The 22,752-nt window shown below is 49.9% G+C and overlaps 1 protein-coding gene and 1 long non-coding RNA gene across 4 annotated transcripts in view; one reads left to right on the forward strand and one right to left on the reverse strand.

Moving 5' to 3' along the window:
• The window catches only part of IDE (insulin degrading enzyme), an 89,860-nt gene that overhangs the window by 58,855 nt on the left and 8,253 nt on the right, over nucleotides 1-22,752 (forward strand). For 2 of the 3 annotated variants that reach the window (XM_007666085.3, XM_039911475.1), the window contains exons 13-19: nucleotides 1,211-1,333; nucleotides 7,881-7,963; nucleotides 12,182-12,326; nucleotides 14,849-14,959; nucleotides 15,857-15,977; nucleotides 17,560-17,651; nucleotides 19,587-19,698. In XM_007666085.3, the coding sequence (XP_007664275.2) occupies nucleotides 1,211-1,333; nucleotides 7,881-7,963; nucleotides 12,182-12,326; nucleotides 14,849-14,959; nucleotides 15,857-15,977; nucleotides 17,560-17,651; nucleotides 19,587-19,698 (787 nt within the window). Of the gene's footprint in view, nucleotides 1-1,210; nucleotides 1,334-7,880; nucleotides 7,964-12,181; nucleotides 12,327-12,827; nucleotides 12,973-14,848; nucleotides 14,960-15,856; nucleotides 15,978-17,559; nucleotides 17,652-19,586; nucleotides 19,699-22,752 lie in introns of all 3 variants that reach the window. The other variant, XM_029059371.2, reaches the window with a different exon arrangement.
• LOC114810032 overlaps nucleotides 1-22,752 on the reverse strand; it is a 28,076-nt gene that overhangs the window by 4,144 nt on the left and 1,180 nt on the right. The window contains exons 2-5 of the long non-coding RNA XR_003757774.1: nucleotides 20,785-20,898; nucleotides 19,118-20,330; nucleotides 8,709-8,849; nucleotides 6,273-6,466 (exon numbers count right to left, since the gene is read on the reverse strand). This is a non-coding gene — a long non-coding RNA (uncharacterized LOC114810032). The remainder of the gene's footprint in view (nucleotides 1-6,272; nucleotides 6,467-8,708; nucleotides 8,850-19,117; nucleotides 20,331-20,784; nucleotides 20,899-22,752) is intronic.

The following is a 22,752-nucleotide window of genomic DNA, read 5'->3' on the forward strand; positions in this document are numbered from 1 at the left end:
GAGATGAGGAAAAGTGGGGCTTAGTTTGGGAAGGCCCCTTGGAGGAGATGTCCCTTCAATAAGGCTTTGAAGGGGGGAGATTAATTGCCGGATTTGAGGAAGGAGGGCGTTCGAGACCAGAGGCAGGACGTGGGTCAGGGGTCGGCGGCAAGACAGGTGAGATCGAGGCACAGGGAGAAAGTTAGCACTAGAGGAGCGAAGTGTGAGGGCTGGCTTGTACAAGGAGAGAGGTGAGGTGAGGTAGGAGGAGTAAGGTGAGATGGCTCGGGACATGGACATGTGTCTCCTTTGTCCACCTCTAGCTTTCCTGGAAAATCTGTGAGAGGAGGGGAGTAGACGTAGCCCAGGAAATGATAAGACTATATATCTTAGGGGAAGCAGCGTGGCTCAGTGGAAAGAGCCTCGGCTTCGGAGTCAGAGGTCATGGGTTCGACTCCGGGCTCTGCCACTTGTCAGCTGTGTGACTGTGGGCAAGTCACTTAACTTCTCTGTGCCTCAGTTACCTCATCTGTAAAATGAGGATTAACTGTGAGCCTCACATGGGACAACCTGATTACCCTATATCTACCCCAGCGCTTAGAACAGTGCTCTGCACATAGTAAGCGCTTAACAAATACCAACATTATTATATATAAAACTCTATAAACTCGTTGTGGGCAGAGAACATGCCAACCAACTCTGTGTTGTGCTCTCCCAAGCGGTTAGTACAGTGCTTAGTACATGCCTAATAAATACCACTGATGATGGGGGAACTGTAGGAGTTGCCGATCTGGCCTAGCCTCTTAGTACAGTGCTTTTTGCACATAGCACTCGATAAATACCGTCAATGATGATGGTGGGGGGGTTGTTGGAACATGCCCATCTGGCCTAGCCTGCCAAACAACAGAAGAGTGTGTTCTTTTCTTGAAGCCTACAATTTCCTCACCCTCGCAACCACTCACAGGCCTCCTTAGGCGTGTCGAAAGAGCAGAGGGGTGGAATGTGGCTGTGTTGGTGGGGGGCGGCGGAGAGATTTGTTTCTCGCTTCTTGGTCTGTTCTGTTTGGGTTCATTCGGACAGGCCCACCCCCGATCCTAATCTCAGTCTGTGTTCATGATCTGAGGTTTCCCTTGAGTTTGTCCTTTGAAATAATTGTCTTGCTTTAATATACTGTTAGCTTTAATATTAGCCAATTTAACTTGCCCTTGTGGTTTCAAATTATTTCATCCAGAAATGGCAGAATGCTGACCTAAATGGGAAATTCAAGCTACCGATGAAGAATGAATTTATTCCCTCCAACTTTGAGATTTTACAACTGGAAAAGGAAGCACCATCATATCCTGCACTTATCAAGGTACGGGTTTGGATTCCGTTGATCTCATCGAGCCTGCAAGATTGTGGAGACGTGGTAACCGTCCCATCGACACCTTTAGCTTAAAATGTCTCAGAGGGAATTTTTTTAAAGTGGTACTTGTTAAATGCTTACTCTGAGACAGGCACTAAGCGTTGGGGTTGATCCAAGATAATCATGTTGGATACAGTCCATGACTCACATGGGGCTTACAGTGTAAGTAGGAGGGAATTGCTCATTTTCTCTGCCATTATCCTCCCCTTACTCATCTCAGTTGACAACCCCATCACCTTCCCTGTGTCTGAATACCGTACTCTTGACCTTGTCCATAATTTCTCCCTCAGTCTGTCCCTAGATCCTGTCAACGTTTCCGGCTTCAAGGTACTGAATCAGCTCTCTCCCAACGTTTATCTACTCTCTTCTCCCACCACCCTCCACCTCACACTCTTTCTTCCTCTCAAGTTACCATACTGTAACCTCATTCTCCTCATGTCTCTGCATCTGACCTTGCAGTCATATCCCCCGGTCCCCACTTCCCCCCCAGAACATCTCCCCTTTCAAATCTACCAGATCACACCCTTCCCCTCTTTGAAGGTCTTCTGAAGACACATCCCCACCAGGAGGTCTTCCCTATTCGATTCCTCTCCCGTCCAGGCTATATTCCCTTCCAGCTTCCACCTCAGCCTTTTATATCAACAGATGGCAGTTTGGCACTCGCCATCACCTGAAGGAATTCTCTACATTTTGATTCATTCCTTATCCTCTTACTTCAACACTCACTCATCCACTTTTCCTTCTGCCTCCTCTATCTGCAAATTCTTCTAGCGTGGGTTTCCCTCAATAGATTGAGGGCAGGGAGCATGCGGATTAATGCTCTTGTACTCTCCCAAGCGCTGCATACAATAGGTGCTCAGTAAATACTACCAAATGGTTTAATGATTGATAGTTGTAATCAACCTTGCCTCATGGAAGGCTTTTAAATACCTAATTTCCTCCAAAAGTCATCTCATCAATAAATCTGCAAAAAAGGGTCTGCTCATATCTTGTCCAAAAGAGCCCAAAACAACCCCTATACTTATGAACCGAGCCGTTAGGGCACATTCATTCATTTCATTCAGTCGTATTTATTGAGCGCTTACCTTGTGCAGAGCACTGTACTAAAGAGCCAGTAGTAAAAATTAAACACCCATTAAGTGAACTTCATTTTATCTTCATTGTGGAGGTATAATTATGGTATTTGTTAAGCGCTTACTATATGCCAGGCACTGTGATTATGAAATACGAATAATGAGAGGGGGAGAGGGAAAAGGGAAGAAACCATTTCTTGTCCTCCCTCACTTTTGATTTGTTAAGGTGGCATTGTTTTAAAGCACCGCATTGACACATTAAACAACTCCCCTGGATTTCAGCTGCAAGGAAAAGGGTGTTAGCATGGGGAGTGAGGGGGAAAGGGAGAAATAGAAGGATGTGAGCAAAGATGAGTCGATTTCCAGAGAAGACTAGAACCTACGGAGTTTAAAGCAGATCCAAACACATTTGCTTTTACATGGGTGGGAGGGAGGGAGGCAACTGCTGAACCAGCAGACGATAAATCCAAGCAGGCTTGCTGGTAAATGGACGGGGTGGAGGGAGGCAGCTGCTTGGAACTAAATGCCTCCTTCCACTCACCTGGACAGAAAAAGAGAATGTGGCATTTCGGTGCTTACTGCGTGCCAAGCACTGTACTAAGCACTGGGATAGATAGAAGAAAATCACGTCCGGACACAGTCCCTGTCCCACTTGGGGCTCACAGTCTCTCCTTTGAGACTCCATCTGAGCAGCTGGACATTAAGCAGATGCAGAAGCAGCATGGCTTAGTGGATAGAGCACGGACCTGGGAGTCAGAAGGCCACGGGTTCTGATCCCCGCTCCTCCACGTGTGACTTTGGGCAAGTCACTGGACTTCTCTGTGCCTCATTTACCTCAACTGTAAAATGGGGGGTGAGTCTGTGAGCCCTACGTGGGACAGAGACTGTGTCCAACCCAATTTACTTGTATCTACCCCAGCGCTTAGTACGGTGCCTTGCACATAGTAAGCGCTTAACAAATGCCACAATAATAATTATTATTAGATAAGCAGTTCTCACTCCCCCTGCTCCCCTTGAGCTGGGGCCGTCCAAGCCTTTGTCTTTTTCAAGTGCCCTTGGGAACTGGGAATACGTGTGTTATATTGTACACTCCCAAGCGCATAGTGCAGTGCTCTGCACACAGTAAGCACTCAATAAATACGGTTGATTGCCGGCAGTCAGCCTAAGTGGCACCCAGCATGGAGCCGGTCAGCAGTTCCGGCCACCCCTGTCGCCATCCCTACTCCGGTGCCGTTGCGGTTTGCTGATGGTGGCTGCAGGTGGACAAATGGCATTCAGGAGTAGGTCGCCATTAAGGAGGGAACAGGTCACCCTCTGGGAACCGATGTCAGGGTCGGGAGAGCACATCCTGCCCGCCCTCCTGTTCAGCGGGGACAGTGGAACCCCCTCCCCCCCCTCCCGTTTTCCCCTTTCTGGCTCAAGAGGCGGACCAACTACTTCCTAGACAGATTTGAAGGCAGAGTAAAAGACGTCCCCATCCTGGTGCCTCGTCCTTGGGGGCCCCCTTTCAACCAACCTCTGATAGCAAGAAGAGTGAGATCAGGCTCCCGACCCATAGGTTCCTGACCCCCGATTTTGATTCATGTAATAATAATTGTTGTATTGGTTAAGTGCTTTCTCTGTACCAAAGACTATTCTAAGCACTGGAGTAATAATTATAATAATTATTAAGCCAGCCAGAGGACCTCGGTTTTAATTCCTCCTCTTGCACTTCCCTGCTGTGTGACATTGGGCAAGTTGCTTAACTTCTCTGATTCCTCAACTGCAAAATGGGGACTCCATACCTGTTCTCCCTGCTACTTAGACCATGGGCCCAGGGTGGGGGCTGTGTCCGACCTGATTAACGTGTATCTACCTCAGGGCTTAGAACGGAGCTTGGCATATAGTAATCGCCTAACAGAGACCGTAAAGCATTTTAAAAAGGACACAGAGCAGACCATCTTCTGAGCAGATGATCCCTTTGAATAAGAACAGTTGGTTGCCAGTGTCCCTGGCAAACTTTCAGCACACTTCAAGTCCCCACTGGTGAAAGAGTAGGGAGAAAGCTGCAGAAAAGAATGTAAACTCCCCCGGAATGGAATCTGCTACTCTCTTGTCTTCCTTGCCAGGGAGATTTTTCTCCACCAAGTTCCGTATGGTAGCTGATGTGCAAGGGTTGCCCCACATTAAATGAAATCACCCACAGACATTTTTTTCCCCCATCAATTAGTAGGACGTACGAATATCAATCAGTCGTATTTACTGAGCACCTGCCGTGTGCAGACCACTCGCCTAAGCGCTTGGTTGAGTACGGTTTAACAGAGTTGATAGACACATTTCCTGTTCACAAGAAGCTTACAGTCTAGAGGGGAAGACATCTTAATACAAATAAATTACAGATATGTACAGAAGGGCTGGGGCCTCGGGGTGAATAAAGAGTGCACAGTCGAGTGCAAGGGTGACGCAGAAGAGAGTGGGAGAAGGAAAAGGGGGCTTAGTCAAGGGTGGCCTCTTGGAGGAGATGTGATTTTACTAAGGTTTTGAAGGTGGGGAAGGTGATCGTCTGTCGGATATGGAGAGGGAGGGCATTCCAGGTCAGAGGCAGGACGTGGGTGAGGGGCCACTAGTTAGGTAGATGAGTCTGAGGTACAGCGAGTAGAGGAGCGCAGTGTGCAGTCCGGGTTGTAGTAAGAAACGAACAAAGTGAGATAGGAAGGGGTAAGGTGATTGAGTGGTTTAAAGCCGTTGGTAAGGGGTTTCTATTTGATGCAGAGGTGGATGGGCAACCATTGGAGGTTCCTGAGGACAGGGGAAACATGGAGAGAATGATTTTGTAGGACAACGATCCGGGCAGCAGAGTGAAGAATGGACGCAGGTGGGCAGAGACAGGAGGCAGGGAGGTCGCGAGAAGGTTGATGGAGTAACTGAAGCGGGATAGGATAAGTTCTTTGATTTACGTGGTAGCAGTTGGGATGGAGAGGAAAAGGCGGATTTTAGCGATGTGAAATTTGATTTGGGGCAGATTGAATACGTGGGGTGAGCGTTGAGTCGAGGACAGTGCCGAGGCTACAGGCTCGCGAGGCGGGGAGGGTAGCGGTGCTGTTTACAGTCAATCAGTCATGTATTTATTGAGTGCTCACTGTGTGCAGAGCACTGCACTACACGCTTGGGAGAATACAGCACAGCAGCCGGGATGGGAAAGTCACGGGGAGTGCAGCGTTTGGGTGGATAGATGAGGAGATCGGATTTGGACATGTTTAGTTTGAGGTGTCGGCGGGACATCCAAGTTTAGATGTCCTGCAGACGGGAAGAAATGGGGAACTGCAGAGAAGGAGAAAGATCAGGGCTGGAGAGGTAGAATTGGGAATCATCCACGGAGAGATGGTAGTTGAAGCCATGGGACTGAATGAGTTCTCCAAGGTGTAGGGCACCCAGAGGCGAGTCTTGAGGGATTTCCGTAGCTTTGGTACCTGGTATATCGGGACCCTTATAGAATGACTGGAAAATTCCCAGAATCTTCTCTATTCCCTCCCGAAATTTGAAAGTACCGCCTTGAAGCTCACCCATTCGGTGAGGGTTCACTGATAGAGGAGGTGCAGCACTTTACGGAAGGGAAAATTGAAGGACGATGCTGACTCCGTCGAGTCAGCAAATGTAAAATCACTCGACAGGATTTAACGACTGCCTTTTGAACGGTCAGCTTCAACTGGCAAATAGCCGTCATGTCACGGACGTCAGTGAATGTGTCCTGACGGTGTTGCCGATCAAACCGAAGGGGGAATTCTATGCCCCATTTGACAAGAACCTTCTGATGCTCCAGAAGGGGACCCACAAACCTTAGTCAGACGCGGCGTAAAATTCTCAAATCTGTAAAGCTGGCTTTCTTCTTGGTGATTATGGCCCGAGTTGGAGAGGTTTTGACCCTCTGGTCGTAAGTCATTGGCAGGGAAAAGTGAGAAAGGATAATCCCAATAGCATCTTTCTTTTTGGCCATTTGCAAAACACAGGTCAGTCGTCTCCAAGCTCTGTTCTGTCAGAAAAAGTGAGGGTAAGACAGAGTGGAAACACCCACATTCCGAGCATTTGATCCACTGTCCCTGTTTATGCCTCAAGGATTGCCATACTGTTAGACCTCAGTTAAAAGAGATGGTAGGGAAAATCTGGGGGTGGAGATTCATTAATTAATGGTTAAATTAATCCTTGTTCCTCCCCTGTCTGCCTCTTCTTCCGTCTCCTGCCTGCTGTCCTTCTTTATTTCCTTCGGGAAGGAACCCTGGAGCCAAAGAAAGGCTGGCAGGGGAGTTCAGTTCTTACTTAAATCCTATGGTAACAACTGGGGTATTTGTTAAGCGCTTACTGCGTGTCAAACACTGTACTAAGCGTTGGGGTAGATACAAGATAATCAGGTCCCACATGGGGCTCATTCACTTCTCTGGGCGTCTGTTTCCTCATCTGGAAAATGGGGATGGAGACTGTGAGCCCCACATGGGACAGGGATTGGGTCCAACCTGATTTGTTTGTCTCCACCCCAGCCCTTAGTACAGTGCTTGACACTCAGTAAGCGGTTAACAAATACAAATAGTACAGTGCCTGGCATGCAGTAAGTGCTTAATAGATATCAGAATTATTATTATTATGAAGTAGGAGGGAGAACAGGTATTGAATCCCCATTTTGTAGATGAGGGAACTCGGGCACAGAGAAGTGAAGCGACTTGCCTGAGATCACACAGCAGATAAATGGTAGAGCTGAGATTAGAACTCAGATTCCCTGACTCCCGGGCTTGTACTCTTTCCACTAGGCCCCGTTGCTTCCTGAGCGCTGTGGTGTGTTGGGACCCTAACGTAGCCCCTTTAGGTGTCCTCCTCTTTTCCTCTCTATTCTTGCTGAACGGGATGAGGAGATAATGGCAGATCTCAGATCTCTGAGGATAAACTCTGACCTTTGGAAAATTAGGGACCTGTTGTATGGCCCTACATGGCAGATTGTGACCAGAAATTTATCCACTTCCCCCAGTGGTTAGGGAAATGGAATTTCCTGGCAGAGAGCTGTTGCGTGTTTGTGCCAAGGAATTTCTTCCTGTTCCTGAGTTTACTGGCAATTTGATGCATTTCTCCCTAACACATGGCAAGTTAATTGGTCCTCTAATAGTTTGTGTGAAACTTGAGAGAAAAGGAATAGATCACAGTCTTTGCAGGGAAAGAATGATGAAAGAAAATTGAGGGCAAGGCAACCCTCCTGGCAAAAACAGCTTTTAGATCACCTGCGGAGTTCTAAGGGAGAAGGTCTCTCGGCCTTATTCAGTACTTAATCTCACACAGTTATCAAATGTACAGTAATCTCAGATCCATTCTAAACTTTTGGGTGTGTTGTGTGTGAGAGAGAGAGAGAAGTGTAATTCAGGTTGTTCACAAAATTTAAAAAGCCTTTATTTCTTTTGTCCTAGGACACTGCCATGAGCAAACTGTGGTTCAAACAAGATGACAAGTTTTTCTTGCCAAAAGCTTGTCTCAACTTTGAGTTTTTCAGGTATGTAATGCACCGCATAAATCTACCTTCAGCTTTTTCCAGTAAATCTGAAATGGAGTCCCTGTAGCCTGACAGATTGTTTTATCTTAGCATTAAGTATTTTACATCGCTTTTTAATTGTTTTCATTGATGCTGAAGGAAAAGCTAAAGGGAATACAATGGGAAAGAGAAGGACTTCTCTACCGTAGATATATGACGGGATGGTGTAGGGGCCATCCTGAATACCAGTTCTACGTTTCCACTGAGAACAGGACAGGAAAGAGTAGGGAGATTGGAGACTGGACCTAATTTATCCAGGAATAAGGACTGTGGGTAGTGAAACGTAGTCAACTTTTTTTTGGAGTCGGTGGTTTTCTGATTAGCCTGGGTGTAGGGTGCCGGTCTAAATAACCTTTAGAGCTTCCTCCCCATCCTATGTTTTAGGATTTTTTTTGACCTTAGAAAATACTCCTTGCAGAAACTGGGATGAATGAACATTTCCTTCCGTTTCAAGGAATTGTTCATCGAGTGCTTACTGAGTGTAGAGCAACTGCTTGGGGGAATACAATATAATGCTGGTAATGTGACTTTTCTAATAATTTTTCAGGACAAATAATCAGTGAACTCCAGGCCTTTACGTACTGCTCGCTCACCGGATTCTATCTGTAAAGTTTACAATTTCAGAGTATAGTCAGTGTAATTTGCCCATTTGAGTTATAATTCTGGAAACCACTGAAACCCACTGCCGTGTGTTTTTTATACAAACCACCAATTCGGAAGTCGATGCTTAGGGCTTTCACCGGCACTGTTGAAGTAAAGTCATTGAAGCAGTGACTTCTAGCTCTTGATTCAGTCTTCCAGAGAGAGGTGGTTGGTCTTCTCTCACCCCCTTAGCGCTCCAGTGAACCTGCAGATAAAAAGGTTATGGACAGATGATTACATTCTCCAAGTTTTTCTAGTTCCCAGTGTTCTCAAATTATTTATTCTGGACTGAGGTTGGAAACCATATTTGTGTAATTGGACAGCTTCCCTTTTAGTCTGCTTTGTGACCGTGGGCAAGTCAGTTAACTCCTCTGCGTTTGGTACGGTATCTGTACAGACTCTATCTTCTATTCTGACCGTGTTGCCATTGCACAATAATTCAGGATTAGATGGAGTTGCTTCGGTTTACATTTTAAGGAGCTCCTTCATGGAGCTTCTTTGACATTTTTACAGCGATCCCCTGCAGAATAGTATGCCGTCCACATGCCAGGAAGATGATTCCTTGGCTCCTGCTCTGAGAGGAGAATATTTGTGAGTTGTAGTGAATGCCGCTTTTGATTTGAAAAACCAAAAAAAACACCTGTAGATTTCTCCTGGTGCAGCCTGAATTGCACATGCAGATGGTCTAGGCCACTGGGAACGAAGAATGTGATTCAGCCCGCATTATCTAGGGGTTTCAAACACCCCCCCCCGAAAGAGTATAATTCAGATTAAAGAATATTTTGTAATGCAGACAAATTTTCTTGTGAAGACATAGCTCCAAATAACGACTATTGGACCGTACAATAATGAAATCCCTGAAAGTAGAAATAAAGGCATAAATGACGGTCCTTCCGTCCCATAAAAGGGATCCAGGCCCACAGGCCTCTGACTAATGGGCTCCACCAGGGCCATTACTGCTTGTCCTAGATGCCCGACAGTTTGGAAGGTGGCATTTTTCTAAGTGTTTTCCTTTGAAATGTGACGGGCAACTTTGAGTCACCTCTTTTTCCAGATGTGGATCAATATTCTGCACGATTAAGATGTAATCCAATAAATCTAGTGGGATTTAAAGTGACTGATAAGGAAAAATCTTCTCTATAAAGTTACCTACAAAAGGCAGATGACTCTTGGGGAAGTTGGAAACCTATATTTAAAGTTTTTTTTTTTAATGGTATTTTTTAAGCATCAACTATATGCCGGATACTGTACTAAGCATGGGGATTGATATAAATTAATCAGGTTGGACACATGGGGCTCACAGTCTTAATCCTCATTTTATAGATGAGATAACCGAGGCACAGAGAACTAAAGTGCTGTGCCCTAGGTCACACAGGAGACAAATGATGCCACCAGGATTAGAACCCAGGTCCTCTGACTCCCAGGCCCACGGTTTTTCCACTAGGCCATACTGCTTCTCGTTCTGCCCTTAATCATTGAAATATTTGCCTTTATGGACCTCATAAACTCGATGGCTTTGGTCCAGTATAATTCTTGGGCCAGCGGACAGTATCCATCTCAGAATGAGCCCAGATGTCAGTTTACAGCCAAGGTAGGTTGTCGGGTAGCCTGCCGAGCCGAGAGCTGAATGGGTAGCACTCTCTGCATCCGGTTCTCGGCGGCGGCTTTCCCTAGCCAGTCATTTCTCCGCCAGTGCAGGTTCACAGTGGCCAGCTACCACTCCGGCCCTGCCCCCCTCCAAGTCTCTAATGGAGGACCCCTGATCCGTTAGATATCTTGGGGCACAGAAGCCACCGACACTCCCGCAATTTCAAAAAAAGAAATAATTCCGACTCTAGCCCCCATTGTCCCCCTCCCGGGGTTCCTCTCCCCCACCGTAACCCCATCCGCGGGGTCGAGCAGTTGGAAGCTTGTCCCCGTTTGTGTCAGCGAGCCGGGCCCCCCTCCGGGCCCTGCAGGAAGCAGACAGGAGGCCCCCAGGCTCTGAGGTAAGAAAGGAAGCAGGAGAGGGGGACCCGGGTGGTGGAAGCCACCCCCAGGAGGTCCTCTGGACTTCCTGGATTGGCAGCCAACTCATCAGTTCTGGCGCTGAACCCAAGCCCTCTCATACCCTTTGGCTGTGGAGGAGTCCCCTGAGGCCTGGTTGAGATACGGACCGGCCGGTTGGTCGGTTCACGTCGTATCCAGCGTCTTCCGAGGGCGGTGTCTGGGCACAGGTCAACGCAGATGAATTCCTCCCTGCATAAATGTGCACGGCCCAACCCAGACCCTTTTGACCCAGCCTATTCAGTTGGACTGAATCCTGATCTCATACAGGTGGTATCTTTTTGAGGACTTCACCTGCAGCTTTTGCACGGTGGTCCCTGCTTTGGCGCTGTGGCCGGACCAAACAGTTCAAAAGAGGTTTTTACAAAATCTCTGATCTGGAAGGGGGGGAACAAGCTTGATTCTCCCAGAGAAATGCAAGTCTCTGTCCTCAGTGCGGAAAAGACAGAAGCCTCCCATTGCAGCTCCTTGAGCATTTCTCCCTTCCCTTCCTCCCCCAGATCCTGCGTTTCACTTTGCTATCAATCAGCCGTACTTTGGGTGGAGTCTGAGAAGTAGCATGGCGTAGTAGATAGAGCACGGACCCGGGATTCAGGAGGTCATGGGTTCTAATGCCGGCTCCGCCGCTTCTGTGGGACCTTGGGGAAGTCACTTCACTCCTCTGGGCCTCAGTGACCTCATCTGTAAAATGGGGATTGAGACTGTGAGCCCCACGTGGGACAGGGACTGCGTCCAACCCGATCTGCTCGTATCCCCCCTAGTGCTTAGTTCAGTGCCTGGCACAAAGTAATCCCTTAACAAATACCGTAATTACTATATTATTATATCTAGCGTTTAGAACGGTGCTTGGCATATAGTAAGCGCCTAACAAATACCATCATTTTTTATGGAGCGTTTGCTTTGTGCAGAGAGCACTCAATTAATGGCCTGGGAGAATAAATGGAGCAGTGCAAATGGAGAAAATGCAGATTCGATAGACACGTTCTCTGCCCACAAGGAGCTTATAATCTACAGGGGGTAGAGGAGCTAAAGGGGTGAATCAGAATGAGCGTCTAGCGACCGGCAGCGAGTTCCAGCCGGAAAAGGGGCGGCTGAAGGGGAACACTGCTTGAACTGGAAGACTACCCCAAAGTGCCTGTAGAAAGCCCAGGGGGAACGGTGGAGCCCGGTTGCTCTCCATAGTCAGAGTCCCCTTCCATGCACACCCCTGCTCCGGTCCCCTGTCCCCCGGGCTACTCCCCATTTGCGGGCAGCAGTTCCCCCCAAATCTTGCCTCCCCCATCAACCTGCACCGACTGCCCTTGAGCGCGTTTATGCCGGGCTGGCGGAAGGGGCGAGAATTGGGCCGAACCCCGCACCGGTACTTGGAGATTTCCGTAGGCTCCAGAAATGGACCGACCTCGTGCCGAACTCCCCGAGCTCCACCTTAAAAGGCCACACCGATCTGGGAGGTAATAAACCGGATATTTTACTTTCGACGTTTTCTTCCAGCCCATTTGCTTATGTGGATCCCTTGCATTGTAACATGGCCTATTTGTACCTTGAACTCCTCAAAGACTCCCTCAACGAGTATGCATATGCAGCAGAACTAGCTGGCTTGAGCTATGACCTCCAAAATACCATCTATGGGATGTATGTAAGTACCCAAATGAAGGAAAACCTGGAGCTTTCCACTCCTCAAAATGTTTGCTGTTGATTCGATGGAAGCATTTGTGATTAAGGTTCTGCGTTTCATTCCTTCCGAGATCTCGGTGACTAATCACGTGCTCATCATTTCAATTTTAAGCCAACTCTCGTTCTAAAGTCTCCGGCCACACGTCCATTCACATTAAGCAGATTTCGCCCCTCAGGTTCTTTTCCGCATCTCTCATCCGAGTCACTCAAAGTTTTTCTCTCAAGCAGTCGGACGCTCGTCTGAGCTTAGGTGTCCTCATCCCGTCTCACCCGTTTAATGAGTCTGGGGGAAAGGGAGTGATCGGTTTTTTTCACCCCATTCTAAAATGCAGGCTAACGGATACGATTGCCCGGGAAATTCTGACTAATAAGGCTGCATATCCATACTCTTCAGTCATGTTTCCTCACGATCACGCCACCTCTTGAGGTATCAAAGCCTTTCTTCTGTTTTTGTTTTTGTTAGTCGCTACCTTTACGCTGACCCTCTCCATTGCAACATGACATACCTGTTTATCAGGTTATTGAAGGATGAGTTAAAAGAGTATACATATGCAGCCCGCCTCTCAGGTTTGATCTATGGCATTGCATCAGGAATGAATGCAATACTTGTAAGTAAAAACTAAGAGCGAGACCGAGCCAGTCGGCTTGAGAGTTCTGCTGAGCTTGAGAAAACATAGACTTCTGCATTTTTAAATACGATGATTGATGGGTGTTTTCCTTGCATCTCTCTCTTGCCTGAAAAACAAATATTATCCTGACCATTAACGAATGACTCGGTGAAGCCACGTGCCTTTCGAACGTGGGCGTGTTCCAGCTTGCGGCTCCTCGTCGGCATAATTCGTACTAATCACGACAGAGTGCGGGTGTTTGCATGTGACTGGCTCTATCGCTGACTGCAGTTAAAACCCCCTGTATTGCACCTCTGGGCCGATCTCTCTCATCTGGCAGACACCGAGGTGTGGAAAACACTGACCCTGGATGTATTCCACTAACACTCTTATCAACGTAGCCTTCAGGTCACTCTGCATGATGACATCAGTGTGTTCCGTGATTCCTGCCATTTAGCCCTTTCTTCTTTAAGCGTCTCATCCCCGAGGGAGTTTCCGGGCCATTTATCAAACTCTGGCAGGCAGTTGTGTGGAACTCTTTCATTCACATTTCACGATAGTCACTCTCCCATCGGTATCCTGTTTGTTTCTGCCACACCCCTGGGATTCTGCTCAAAGGTCGGGTTCCCCTTAAAGCGAGGGGCCAGCGGATGAGACGGTGGGTCGACCGGGCAACTCAGGCCTCCGGGCATCGCCCGGGAATGGGGTCGGGCTTAGGGTCCGCACAGGTGGCTCCCCTTCTGGAGACGGTCCCGGGCCGTCTCCGCCAGGCACTGGAATCGACCCTTAGGCTGATCCACGCTGCCCCCCCCAAGATCGTCTCTTCTCACTAGGAATTCCTGGCGTTTCGTGGACCTCTTAATTTTGCCACTCACCTCCCAGGAGGGCGTGTCCTCACCCTAGGCTGAGTCTCTGCTGCCCGGCTCAGAATCGCGTATAAGACAGGCGTGCTGTGTTACCGACTGCTAGAGTAGAACCCCACCGTCCTCTCCCAGGATGAATGGCTACAAAACCACTGCCTTTTAAGGAAGGACTCTAACGGCAGGTGGCCCCAAACTTTTTTCTCGAGGGGTTCCAGATATCTTACTGGCACTTTGAAATCCCTCTTCTCAAGGAGTTTCAATCCCCTTTTCCAAATGCAGAAGCCGGGGACCGCAGGGCAAATTCATTCATTCAATAGTATTTATTTGTGCAGAGCACTGTACTAAGCGCTTGGAATGTACAAATCGGCAACAGGCAAACAGGGCAAATGGCTGGTCTGATGACCCTTGATCGTGGCGATCCTTGACCTGCTGTCTTGTGGGCCACAGGCCAGTTGCTGGGCCTTAGAGTGGGTCAACCGGATCGCCTCATTACCAGGCTAGCACACCGCCCACCCCCCACCATTTTGTGACTCATCAGTGGTATTTACTGAGCGCTTACTGCGTGCAGAGCACTGTACGAAGCACTTGGGGGAGTACGCCAAAGCAGAGTTGGTAGATACGCTCTCTGCCCGCAACGAGCTTAGAGTCTAGAGGCACTTTGGCAATCCGTCCCTCCACCACGTGGTTTAGCATGTCGTTTTCTGGCTTGGTCTCAGTGGAGAGGGAGGTGCCGCACAATTCTAAATCATACTGAACCAAGGGCAGTTTCTGCTAGGTTCTCCCGGAGTGTAGCGTCATTTCGTAACCGGAACCAAAACGAGACGGATGAGGGGCTCCGGGTATCTGGTGTACCGCTTTTTGGCTGAGGAAAAAAAATGATCTTTCTCTGAGGGCGTCCTACCTTGGTATGGTAATTCTGGTTTTTCAGAATGATAAAGTGACCTCGGTGTGTTTGATTAAGGAAACGTTCCTATGAGCGATCTCGTTTGGTAATATCGGAACTCTTTCCGTAGCTGTCGGTGAAGGGGTACAATGACAAGCAGCCTATTCTGTTAAAGAAGATCGTTGAGAAAATGGCCACCTTTGAGATTGATGAGAAGAGGTTCGAAATCATCAAGGAAGCGGTAAGTTGTCTGCCCTTCGGCTAGTGCCGGGGCTCGGTTTCTCGGAGACCTCGGGCTGCATCCTGTAGTTTCTGAGCAGTGCGGTTCGCCGTGCCGCTTTCCAACTGTATCCGCCAGAGCCGGGCAGTCGCTGGCTCCTCGACACCCTCCCTCGCTCAGGAGATAGTCACAGGTTGGCACCAGCCATCCGAGTCACCCTGGGCGCCTGGCGGTTCCCAGACCTCCAGGTTGGAAGCCGAGGTGGACATAGTGGGAATCGTCCCACTATTCCGTCCCTTGTTAGAAAGGCAGCTGAGATAGCTTGACTTGTCCTCTGATGTAGAAATGCCCAGGAGCGAGAGAGTGATGGTCCTGTTCGACTGAAGCCGGGGCCGGGCTAGTCGAAGGAGTAGCCCACAGAACCGATTTCTGGTTCCGTGTGCCCCTTGAGAACTGGCCTGTTGGAGCCGCGTGGCTGGGAGGTGAGGCCTAACCGGCCTGGAGGGGCGTCCAGATGGCCCCATAAATCCCGACCCCTCCCCCGAGATGGACATCTCCTAGCCTTTTGCGTCTTCCCTGCCCCCGCGCCCACGCCTGGCGGGACCAGCGCCCCGACCCAGCGGAGAAGGCTGAGGGCGATGGCAGCCTACGGAGGACATTCCTGATGTCCGCCCGAGGCTGGAAGGGCACGGAACCCAGTGACTCGATCTGCCGGTCGAGTGCTTACATGAGGTCCGAGCAGGCCCCGGCTGAGAGCTTCCCCCTCGAGTGAACGGAGCCGAGGAGAGGGAAGGGATCATATTCTCGACCCGCGGGGCCACGTCGCATTCTAAATGCGTCTGCGTGGATCGATAAATGACCTGGCGGCTATTCCAGGACCGATGGTTGTTACGAATGAAACCTCTCTGTCTCCTCCAGTACATGCGTTCTCTTAACAACTTCCGAGCAGAACAACCTCACCAGCACGCGATGTATTACCTCCGACTGCTCATGACCGAAGTGGCCTGGACCAAAGACGAATTGAAAGAAGCTCTGGACGGTGAGCCTCTTCCGCGGCACTTTCCAAATCATCCGGCCCTTGCCTGAATCCCCATCTTGGTTCAGGCCTGCTTTGGCCTCCCGCCTACGCTAGTTTCGTTAAAGCGAGGGGTTTGCAGTTTGAGACCTGCAGGCCAGAAGGTGTGTGGTTCGGTGGGCGGGTGGGATGGGAGGCAGGAATCCAAGGGACTGGGAACTTATATTCCTGGCACTCCTTGGTCTGAGTGGGTAGTTTAAAGTTAGAAAATTGGCCGGGGTGCTTTCTGGATATGGCTGTGTGATCAGTGGAAAGAGCCCGGGTTTGGGAGTCAGCGGTCGCGGGTTCTGATCCCGGCTCTGCCACTCGCCAGCTGTGTGACTTTGGGCCAGTCACTTCACTTCTCTGTGCTTCAGTTACCTCATCTGTAAAATGGGGGTGAAGACTGTGAGCCCCACGTGGGACAGGGACTGTGCCCAACCCGATTTGCTCATATCTTCCCCAGAGCTTAGTACAGAGTCTGACATACAATGAGAGCTTAACAAATACCGTTATCATTATTATTATTATCATCATCATCAAATGCCCTAAGAAAACAAAAACCAACCCCAGGAGCAGGTCATTCGGCAGGCCAGGCTTGACAAAAAAAAGAGCAGAGAGTCAACTCAAAAAACAAATGGGCCCCAGGGATGGGAGCAGGTGGACAGCTGGGTGGTGATGGCATGTCCTGGGCTGGATCTGCTGGCCTGGCCAGCCCCTGGGCACCATCTCTTCTAGTGCCCAGTTGATGAGTGGGGTCAGAGAAACTTTAACTAGAAGAACGAGAAGCATCACGGTCTAGCGGAAAGAGCACAGGCTTGGGAGTCAGAGGTCGTGGATTCTAGTCCTGGCTCTGGCACATTCATTCAGTCAGTCAGTCAGTCGTATTTATTAAGCACTTACTGTGTGCAGAGCACTGTTCCGAGTGCTTGTCTGCTGTGTGAGCTTGAGCAAGTCACTTAACTTCTCTGGACCTCCGTTACGTCATCTGGAAAATAGGAATCAAAGTTTTGAGCCCCAAGAGGGACATGGATAGTGTCCATCCTGATTACCTTGTATCTACCCCAGCGCTTAGAACAGTGCTCGGCACTTAGTAAGCGCTTAACAAATGCCATCATTATTATTATTATTATTAAGTAGGAGGAAGAACAGGTGGTGACTCCCCATTTTACAGACAAAGAGGCACAGCGAAGTTAATAGACTCTCCCAAGGTCACAAATGGCAGAGTTAGGATTAGAACCCAGGTCCTCTGATTCCCAGGCCTGGGTTCTCTCCGCTAGACCACGCTGCTTCTACACATATGCTTCCTGGGGTCAGGGCCGGGTCCCCCAAGCTACGGGTCTGCCTCCCCACTCCGTCTACAGAGGAGCGGAGGACCTGCTGTCCCTTCTCCGTGTCAATTCAGGTAGTGGGGAGGAGCCGCGGGGGGAGAGGAGGCAGCATCACGGTGGGCTGCCGGGTTTTCCAGCGAGCTTCCAGAAGTACTCGGGGAATGAGACCGGTAAGTACCGCGGAAAGCGCTCGGCCCAAAATGCCGCGCGACTGAGTTTCTGTCTTGTTGTTGTAGATGTCACCCTGCCTCGCCTCAAAGCCTTCATTCCTCAGCTTTTGTCCCGGCTGCACATCGAAGCCCTGCTCCACGGCAATATAACCAAACAGGTGAGTGCCCATCGCGTTGGCAGGCGGTCAGGACGGCGAGGGTAATGGTTTATCCTCGGTCCGCCAGTGGTCGCTTGACAGATACCCACCAACCCCGCTCGACCGGAACGAAACCGTAGTCGGCTGAAACTCGGAGGAAATGGTTCTTCATCAGTCGGTCGTATCTGTTGGGTCCTCGCTGTTGTGCAGAACACTGTACTGAGCGCTGGGGAGAGCCCAGTAGTAACAGTTGGTAGAAACACTCCCTGCCCACAGTGAGCTTACGGTCTAGGCTAGCCGTTTGGCAGGTCTGGCTCCCGGAAAGAGGTCCCGCCCAGGTGGCGTCCGTTCATATTGTACTACCCAAGCGCTTCGTGCAGGGCTCTGCACACAGTAAGCGCTCGATAAATACAACTGAATGCATTTGAGATGTTGCCTTGACCTCGACCTTGACCTTTCCACCTGCCATAATCATCCTTTCCTCACCCCAACACCCTGGGCCCCCAAGTTCAGGCACAACTCCCGAAATCTCACCCAGATCTCGGAGCCTGGGAAGCAGAGTTCCTCGGGGATACCAGGGTTGGGCCCCAATTAGACTGGCACCAAATATGGGAACTTGGGATTTCCGTCGCATCCCGAGCCCCGGCTGGTCGACGTTCACTTGGAAGAGGCGGGCCCACACGGTGATTTCCCTGTCTTAGGAGGGTCTCTCTCAAGCCAGAGGTGAAGTTCTTTAATCACCACCTGGAGCCGTCATCCTTTCCCTCCACATTCTGAAAGCGGAGGGCTTGTGCACCTAGCCGGAAATGGCCAACGTACTCCTCGAGATTTCATGTAAAATATGAGTGAGCTTCTCTTGATGAGCCTGGAGTCTTCCGGGAAGAATCGCAGCCCACTCCAGCTAGGGCCTGGCAGCCTCCTCTAGACTGTAAGTTCGTGGTGGGCGGGGATCGTGTCTGTTTGTTGTTACGTTCTACTCACCCAAGTGCTTAGGACAGTGTTCTGCACACAGTAAGCGCTCAGTAAATCCGACTGACTCCCGGAGAAATGATTCTATTCCAATAGAATGGATCGGCAGCGACGCCTAGAAAAACCCAACGCCAGCCAACTTTGGGCGATTGATTCTTCCATACCTAGTCTTCGGTGGTATTTATTGAGTGCTTATTGTACGCAGAGCGCTGTACTGAGCACCTGTTTACACAGCAAACAGGCACATTCCCTGCCCACAGCGAGCTTACAGTCTGGACACGGGGAGGCCGACGTGAATATAAATAAATTACAGATACGTACGTAAGCGCTGTGGGGCTGGGAGGGGGGAAGAACGAAGGGAGCAAGCCACTCTAGTTCCAGGGATTGCAAAACCTCTGCCGAGAATGGCACACCCACCTTTAGAGAAACCCAAGCTCCCTTTCTAGAACCCAGATTCCCCAGAGGCACAGATCCTCATCACGTAATAACAATCATCACCTTCACCGTCGTCATCATACCTGCGGTAAACGGTGAGCCCATCCGCCGACCCTGCTACTTAGTCACTGGTCGCTCGAGCCTTCCAAAATCGTGAAGAAACCGGGGAGGAACGGGGCCAGGTACCTCACGCCGGTTCCTCTTCTCCGGGTTCTTCGTCGGAGGGGTGTTGTTTTTGTGTTAAGCGCTTACTGTGTTCAAGCACTGTTCTAAGCGCTGGGGTAGATACAAGTCAGGCCAGCCACGGTTCCTGTCCCACATGGACCGGGGTCTCTCCGGGGTTTCTGGTCCGATCTGAGGATCGTTCATTCTCCACTTACAAGCTGCTGGGGGTTTCAGGCTCTGGGTGGGTGGGGCTGTTTATCATCATGTAGATAGTCTTGAGGGTGCAGTTTTTCCCCTTGAAGGAAAGGGTACGCACAAGGGAGCTTTTGCAGACAAACTCTCATGGGGCGACGTGAAGAAGACCGTAATGGAGATTTCTCCTTTCAGGCCGCGTTGGGAGTCATGCAGATGGTGGAGGACACGTTGATCGAACACGCTCATACTAAGCCCCTCCTTCCAAGCCAATTAGTTAGGTATCGAGAAGTCCAGCTCCCTGACAGTAAGTCGACATTTCATATTTATAAGCTCGGAAAACACACCGCGATACCGTCGAATCCCGGTTCATTTAACTGTGGGGTCAATTGAGTTGATTTGTGTCAGTCCCGAGTGAGCGAGGGCAGATATTACGGAGCGGTTATGGCCCTCACGGTCATCTAAGCCCAGTCCACCGCAGCACCGGCCGTACGGGATATGGAATGAAGTGGTCTGCATAAAGCCGATCCCAGGAATATCCTGATGAACCGATGAATCCTATTTGGCCCCTACAGGCCCCCGTAATCCACCTGCTTGTCTCAGGATCCCTGATGGGAAGTGCATTCTTTGGGGTTCAGCTGACCGATTATTGCTCGTCTCTGGATCCCAGCAACGACTCCGAACCGTCTGCAGTTTCCTCTCACTCCGACCCCGCCTGGGATCCCCAGTCACTTTTCCGCCCCTTTTCCTCAGCAGGGGTCCTTCCGCCCCCGATCACCTCCCCCCAACCACACCGGTCCGCCCGAGGGTGTACAGGACCGGTTTCGGGCCTCTGGGCTGAGAGAAAGGCCAAACCATTCCACCTTGTTTTAGTCCTTGTCCAAGAGGGCAGTCCCTCTCCGTTCGAAAGGTAGTGCTCCTAATTTGGTGGTCACAGGCCTGGAGCGATTGAAAACAGAGGCGACAGGGATCGTTTTTCTATCTGAATTGATCCTGCATCGGTCCCACTCCCCCACCCGCAGTTCAGCTTAAAATTCATTTCTGCTCCTCAAATGAAGCCGCCTCTGCCCAGATTCCAGTTCCCGTGGGGCGCGAGGGCACTTAGGAGAAGGATTCCATTTAACGCTAACAACAGAGTTGCCACACGCGACTCGGTTAAACAGTCGGCAGTGTTTATTGAGCCCCCGCTGAAGGCAAGGCCCCATACCAAGCACTGAGGTGAGTAAACAGAAGGGGAGACACAACCCAGTGCTTAGCACGGGGCCTCGAGTACCCAACCCTGAAAGAACTGACGGTTTAATGGAGGAGTTTCCAATCGAAGAATCTCGGTGATAAGAACCCGACGGATGGGATGGGTTTGCTTATGTCGGTTTAACAGGTATGAAGTCATTACCTGGCGTCACCTATCCTTTCCAGAACGTTTTGGAACGTCAAGCGTCTGGGCTGTGTCGGTTTGCTTCTTTCCAGCGCGCCCTTCCTGCTGCGAGCCTAGATTCATCCTGTGAGACTTGAGATGAAAACTTTCATGATAAATGCCATCTATAGTCTCTCTTAGGGGGCGGAGAGTTTGCCCCTCAATGTTCGGACCACCCCGTTTTCCACCCGCTACCCAGCTGGGCTGCGGCCTTTAGAGAGGCAGCAGGGAGCCTGAGAGGAAGAATGCGTGGAACCCGGGGCCTGAAACTCCTCCTCTTTTTCCACCATCGGATAGAGCAGTGGCATTTATTGAGCTCCTACCGAGAGCCAGGCTCTGTGACTCAGTGTTGAGCTTTCCCCTGCTCCCTTCCCACCGCCCAGGACTGTGTCTAACGCCCACCAGGGTATTCTTTCAGTTGGCCTGAAAAGATTGCAGTCCTCTCCCAGTGCTAGGTACGGTGTTCTGCACACAGTAAGCGCTTAATAAACAGTCTTACTACTACCAACTCGGTACAGCAGTTTCAAACCTCCTTCATGGCTGACCGGGTGGGATTTGTCCCCCTGGATTTAATACACGAGCGGGTCCAAATTGCATGCCTTCTGGGAGACATCTCAACCGGCATCGATGTGTATTAAGGGGTCTGTTTCCCTTTGGGGTCCCCCAAAGTTTTCAGGAGGGCCGTGCTGGGGAAGGGGTGAAAAACGGAGGTCAGAAATCAGTGTTCAGAGGGTGAGAAAGAGAGAGACAGAAGCACCAAAGGAGGGCTGTGAGGGGGTGAGAAGGTATTTGAAGGAGGTCCGGGGAACTAAACCTCAACTTGAGAGCAACTAAAATTCATATATAATGAATTATATATGTGAGCCCATAATATATAATAATGTAATATATAATATATATTATACAATATAATAGTGTAATATGTAATATATCATTATATAATAATGTAATAGATAATAATATATATTATTGGGCAGGTATTGTCTCTATCTGTTGTCGAATTGTACATTCCAGGTGCTTAGTACAGTGCTGTGCACATAGTAAGCGCTCAATATTGAATGAATATATAAAAATTGCAGCTAGGTTGGAAAGGGGCTTCTTGGCATAATTTTTTTTTTTTTTCCAAATGATATTGGTTAAGCGCCTGCCACGTGCCGGGCACTGTACTAAGCGTTGGGTTATACATAAGCTAATCATCTTGGACACAGTCCATGTCCCAGATGGGGCTCACAGTCTTAATCCCCATTTTACAGATGAGGTAACCGAGGCCCAGGGAAGTTAAGTGACTAGCCCAAGATCGCGCATCAGATAAGAGGCGGAGCCAGGATTAGAACCCAGGTCCTGCTGACCCCCAGGTCCGTGCTCTATCCACTAGGCCACGTCGCTTCTCGATGTTCTGCGATGTTCGTAAGGAATGAACATCAATAGGTACAGCGTGACCTCACCTGGCACAGTGCTTTGGAACGCACCGTCTCGAACGGTGCCTTGTGAATTGAGTCGGTGGGAATCAGGGAGTTAGGGTGTCATCACCAGAAACTCGATCCCGTCCATCCCACTGACTCAGTGATTCCCAAGACACAGTTTCCCAGTGGAGCCGTAGGAGACCCAAGGTGAATTGAGCTCAGGGAACCCCGGAAGCGTCCAGCGGGAGAAGGACTAAACGATCCCGCCTCCCTTCCAGCTTTCAGCGTGTCCCGGTGAGACCGACCACGGTCGGCCTCCCGACCCAGAAGTTGCCTTTTAGAGTGAAAACCCCACTAGACTTGACCTTGAGGCAAACCGAGGGTCAAGTGCCCCTTCGGGCGGAGCCTTGGAGACAGCCCTGGGTCAAGGTTGGACTCTCCCTGCGGCTTTGCGGTGCTCTTTGAAGCCGAACAAGTCCATCAGTCAGTGGTATTTAGAGAACGCTTGTCGTGTGCGGAGCACTGTGCTTAAAGCGTGGGAGAG

Source organism: Ornithorhynchus anatinus, chromosome 3 (genome assembly GCF_004115215.2).
Source record: "Ornithorhynchus anatinus isolate Pmale09 chromosome 3, mOrnAna1.pri.v4, whole genome shotgun sequence".
Taxonomy (NCBI): Eukaryota; Metazoa; Chordata; class Mammalia; order Monotremata; family Ornithorhynchidae; genus Ornithorhynchus; species Ornithorhynchus anatinus.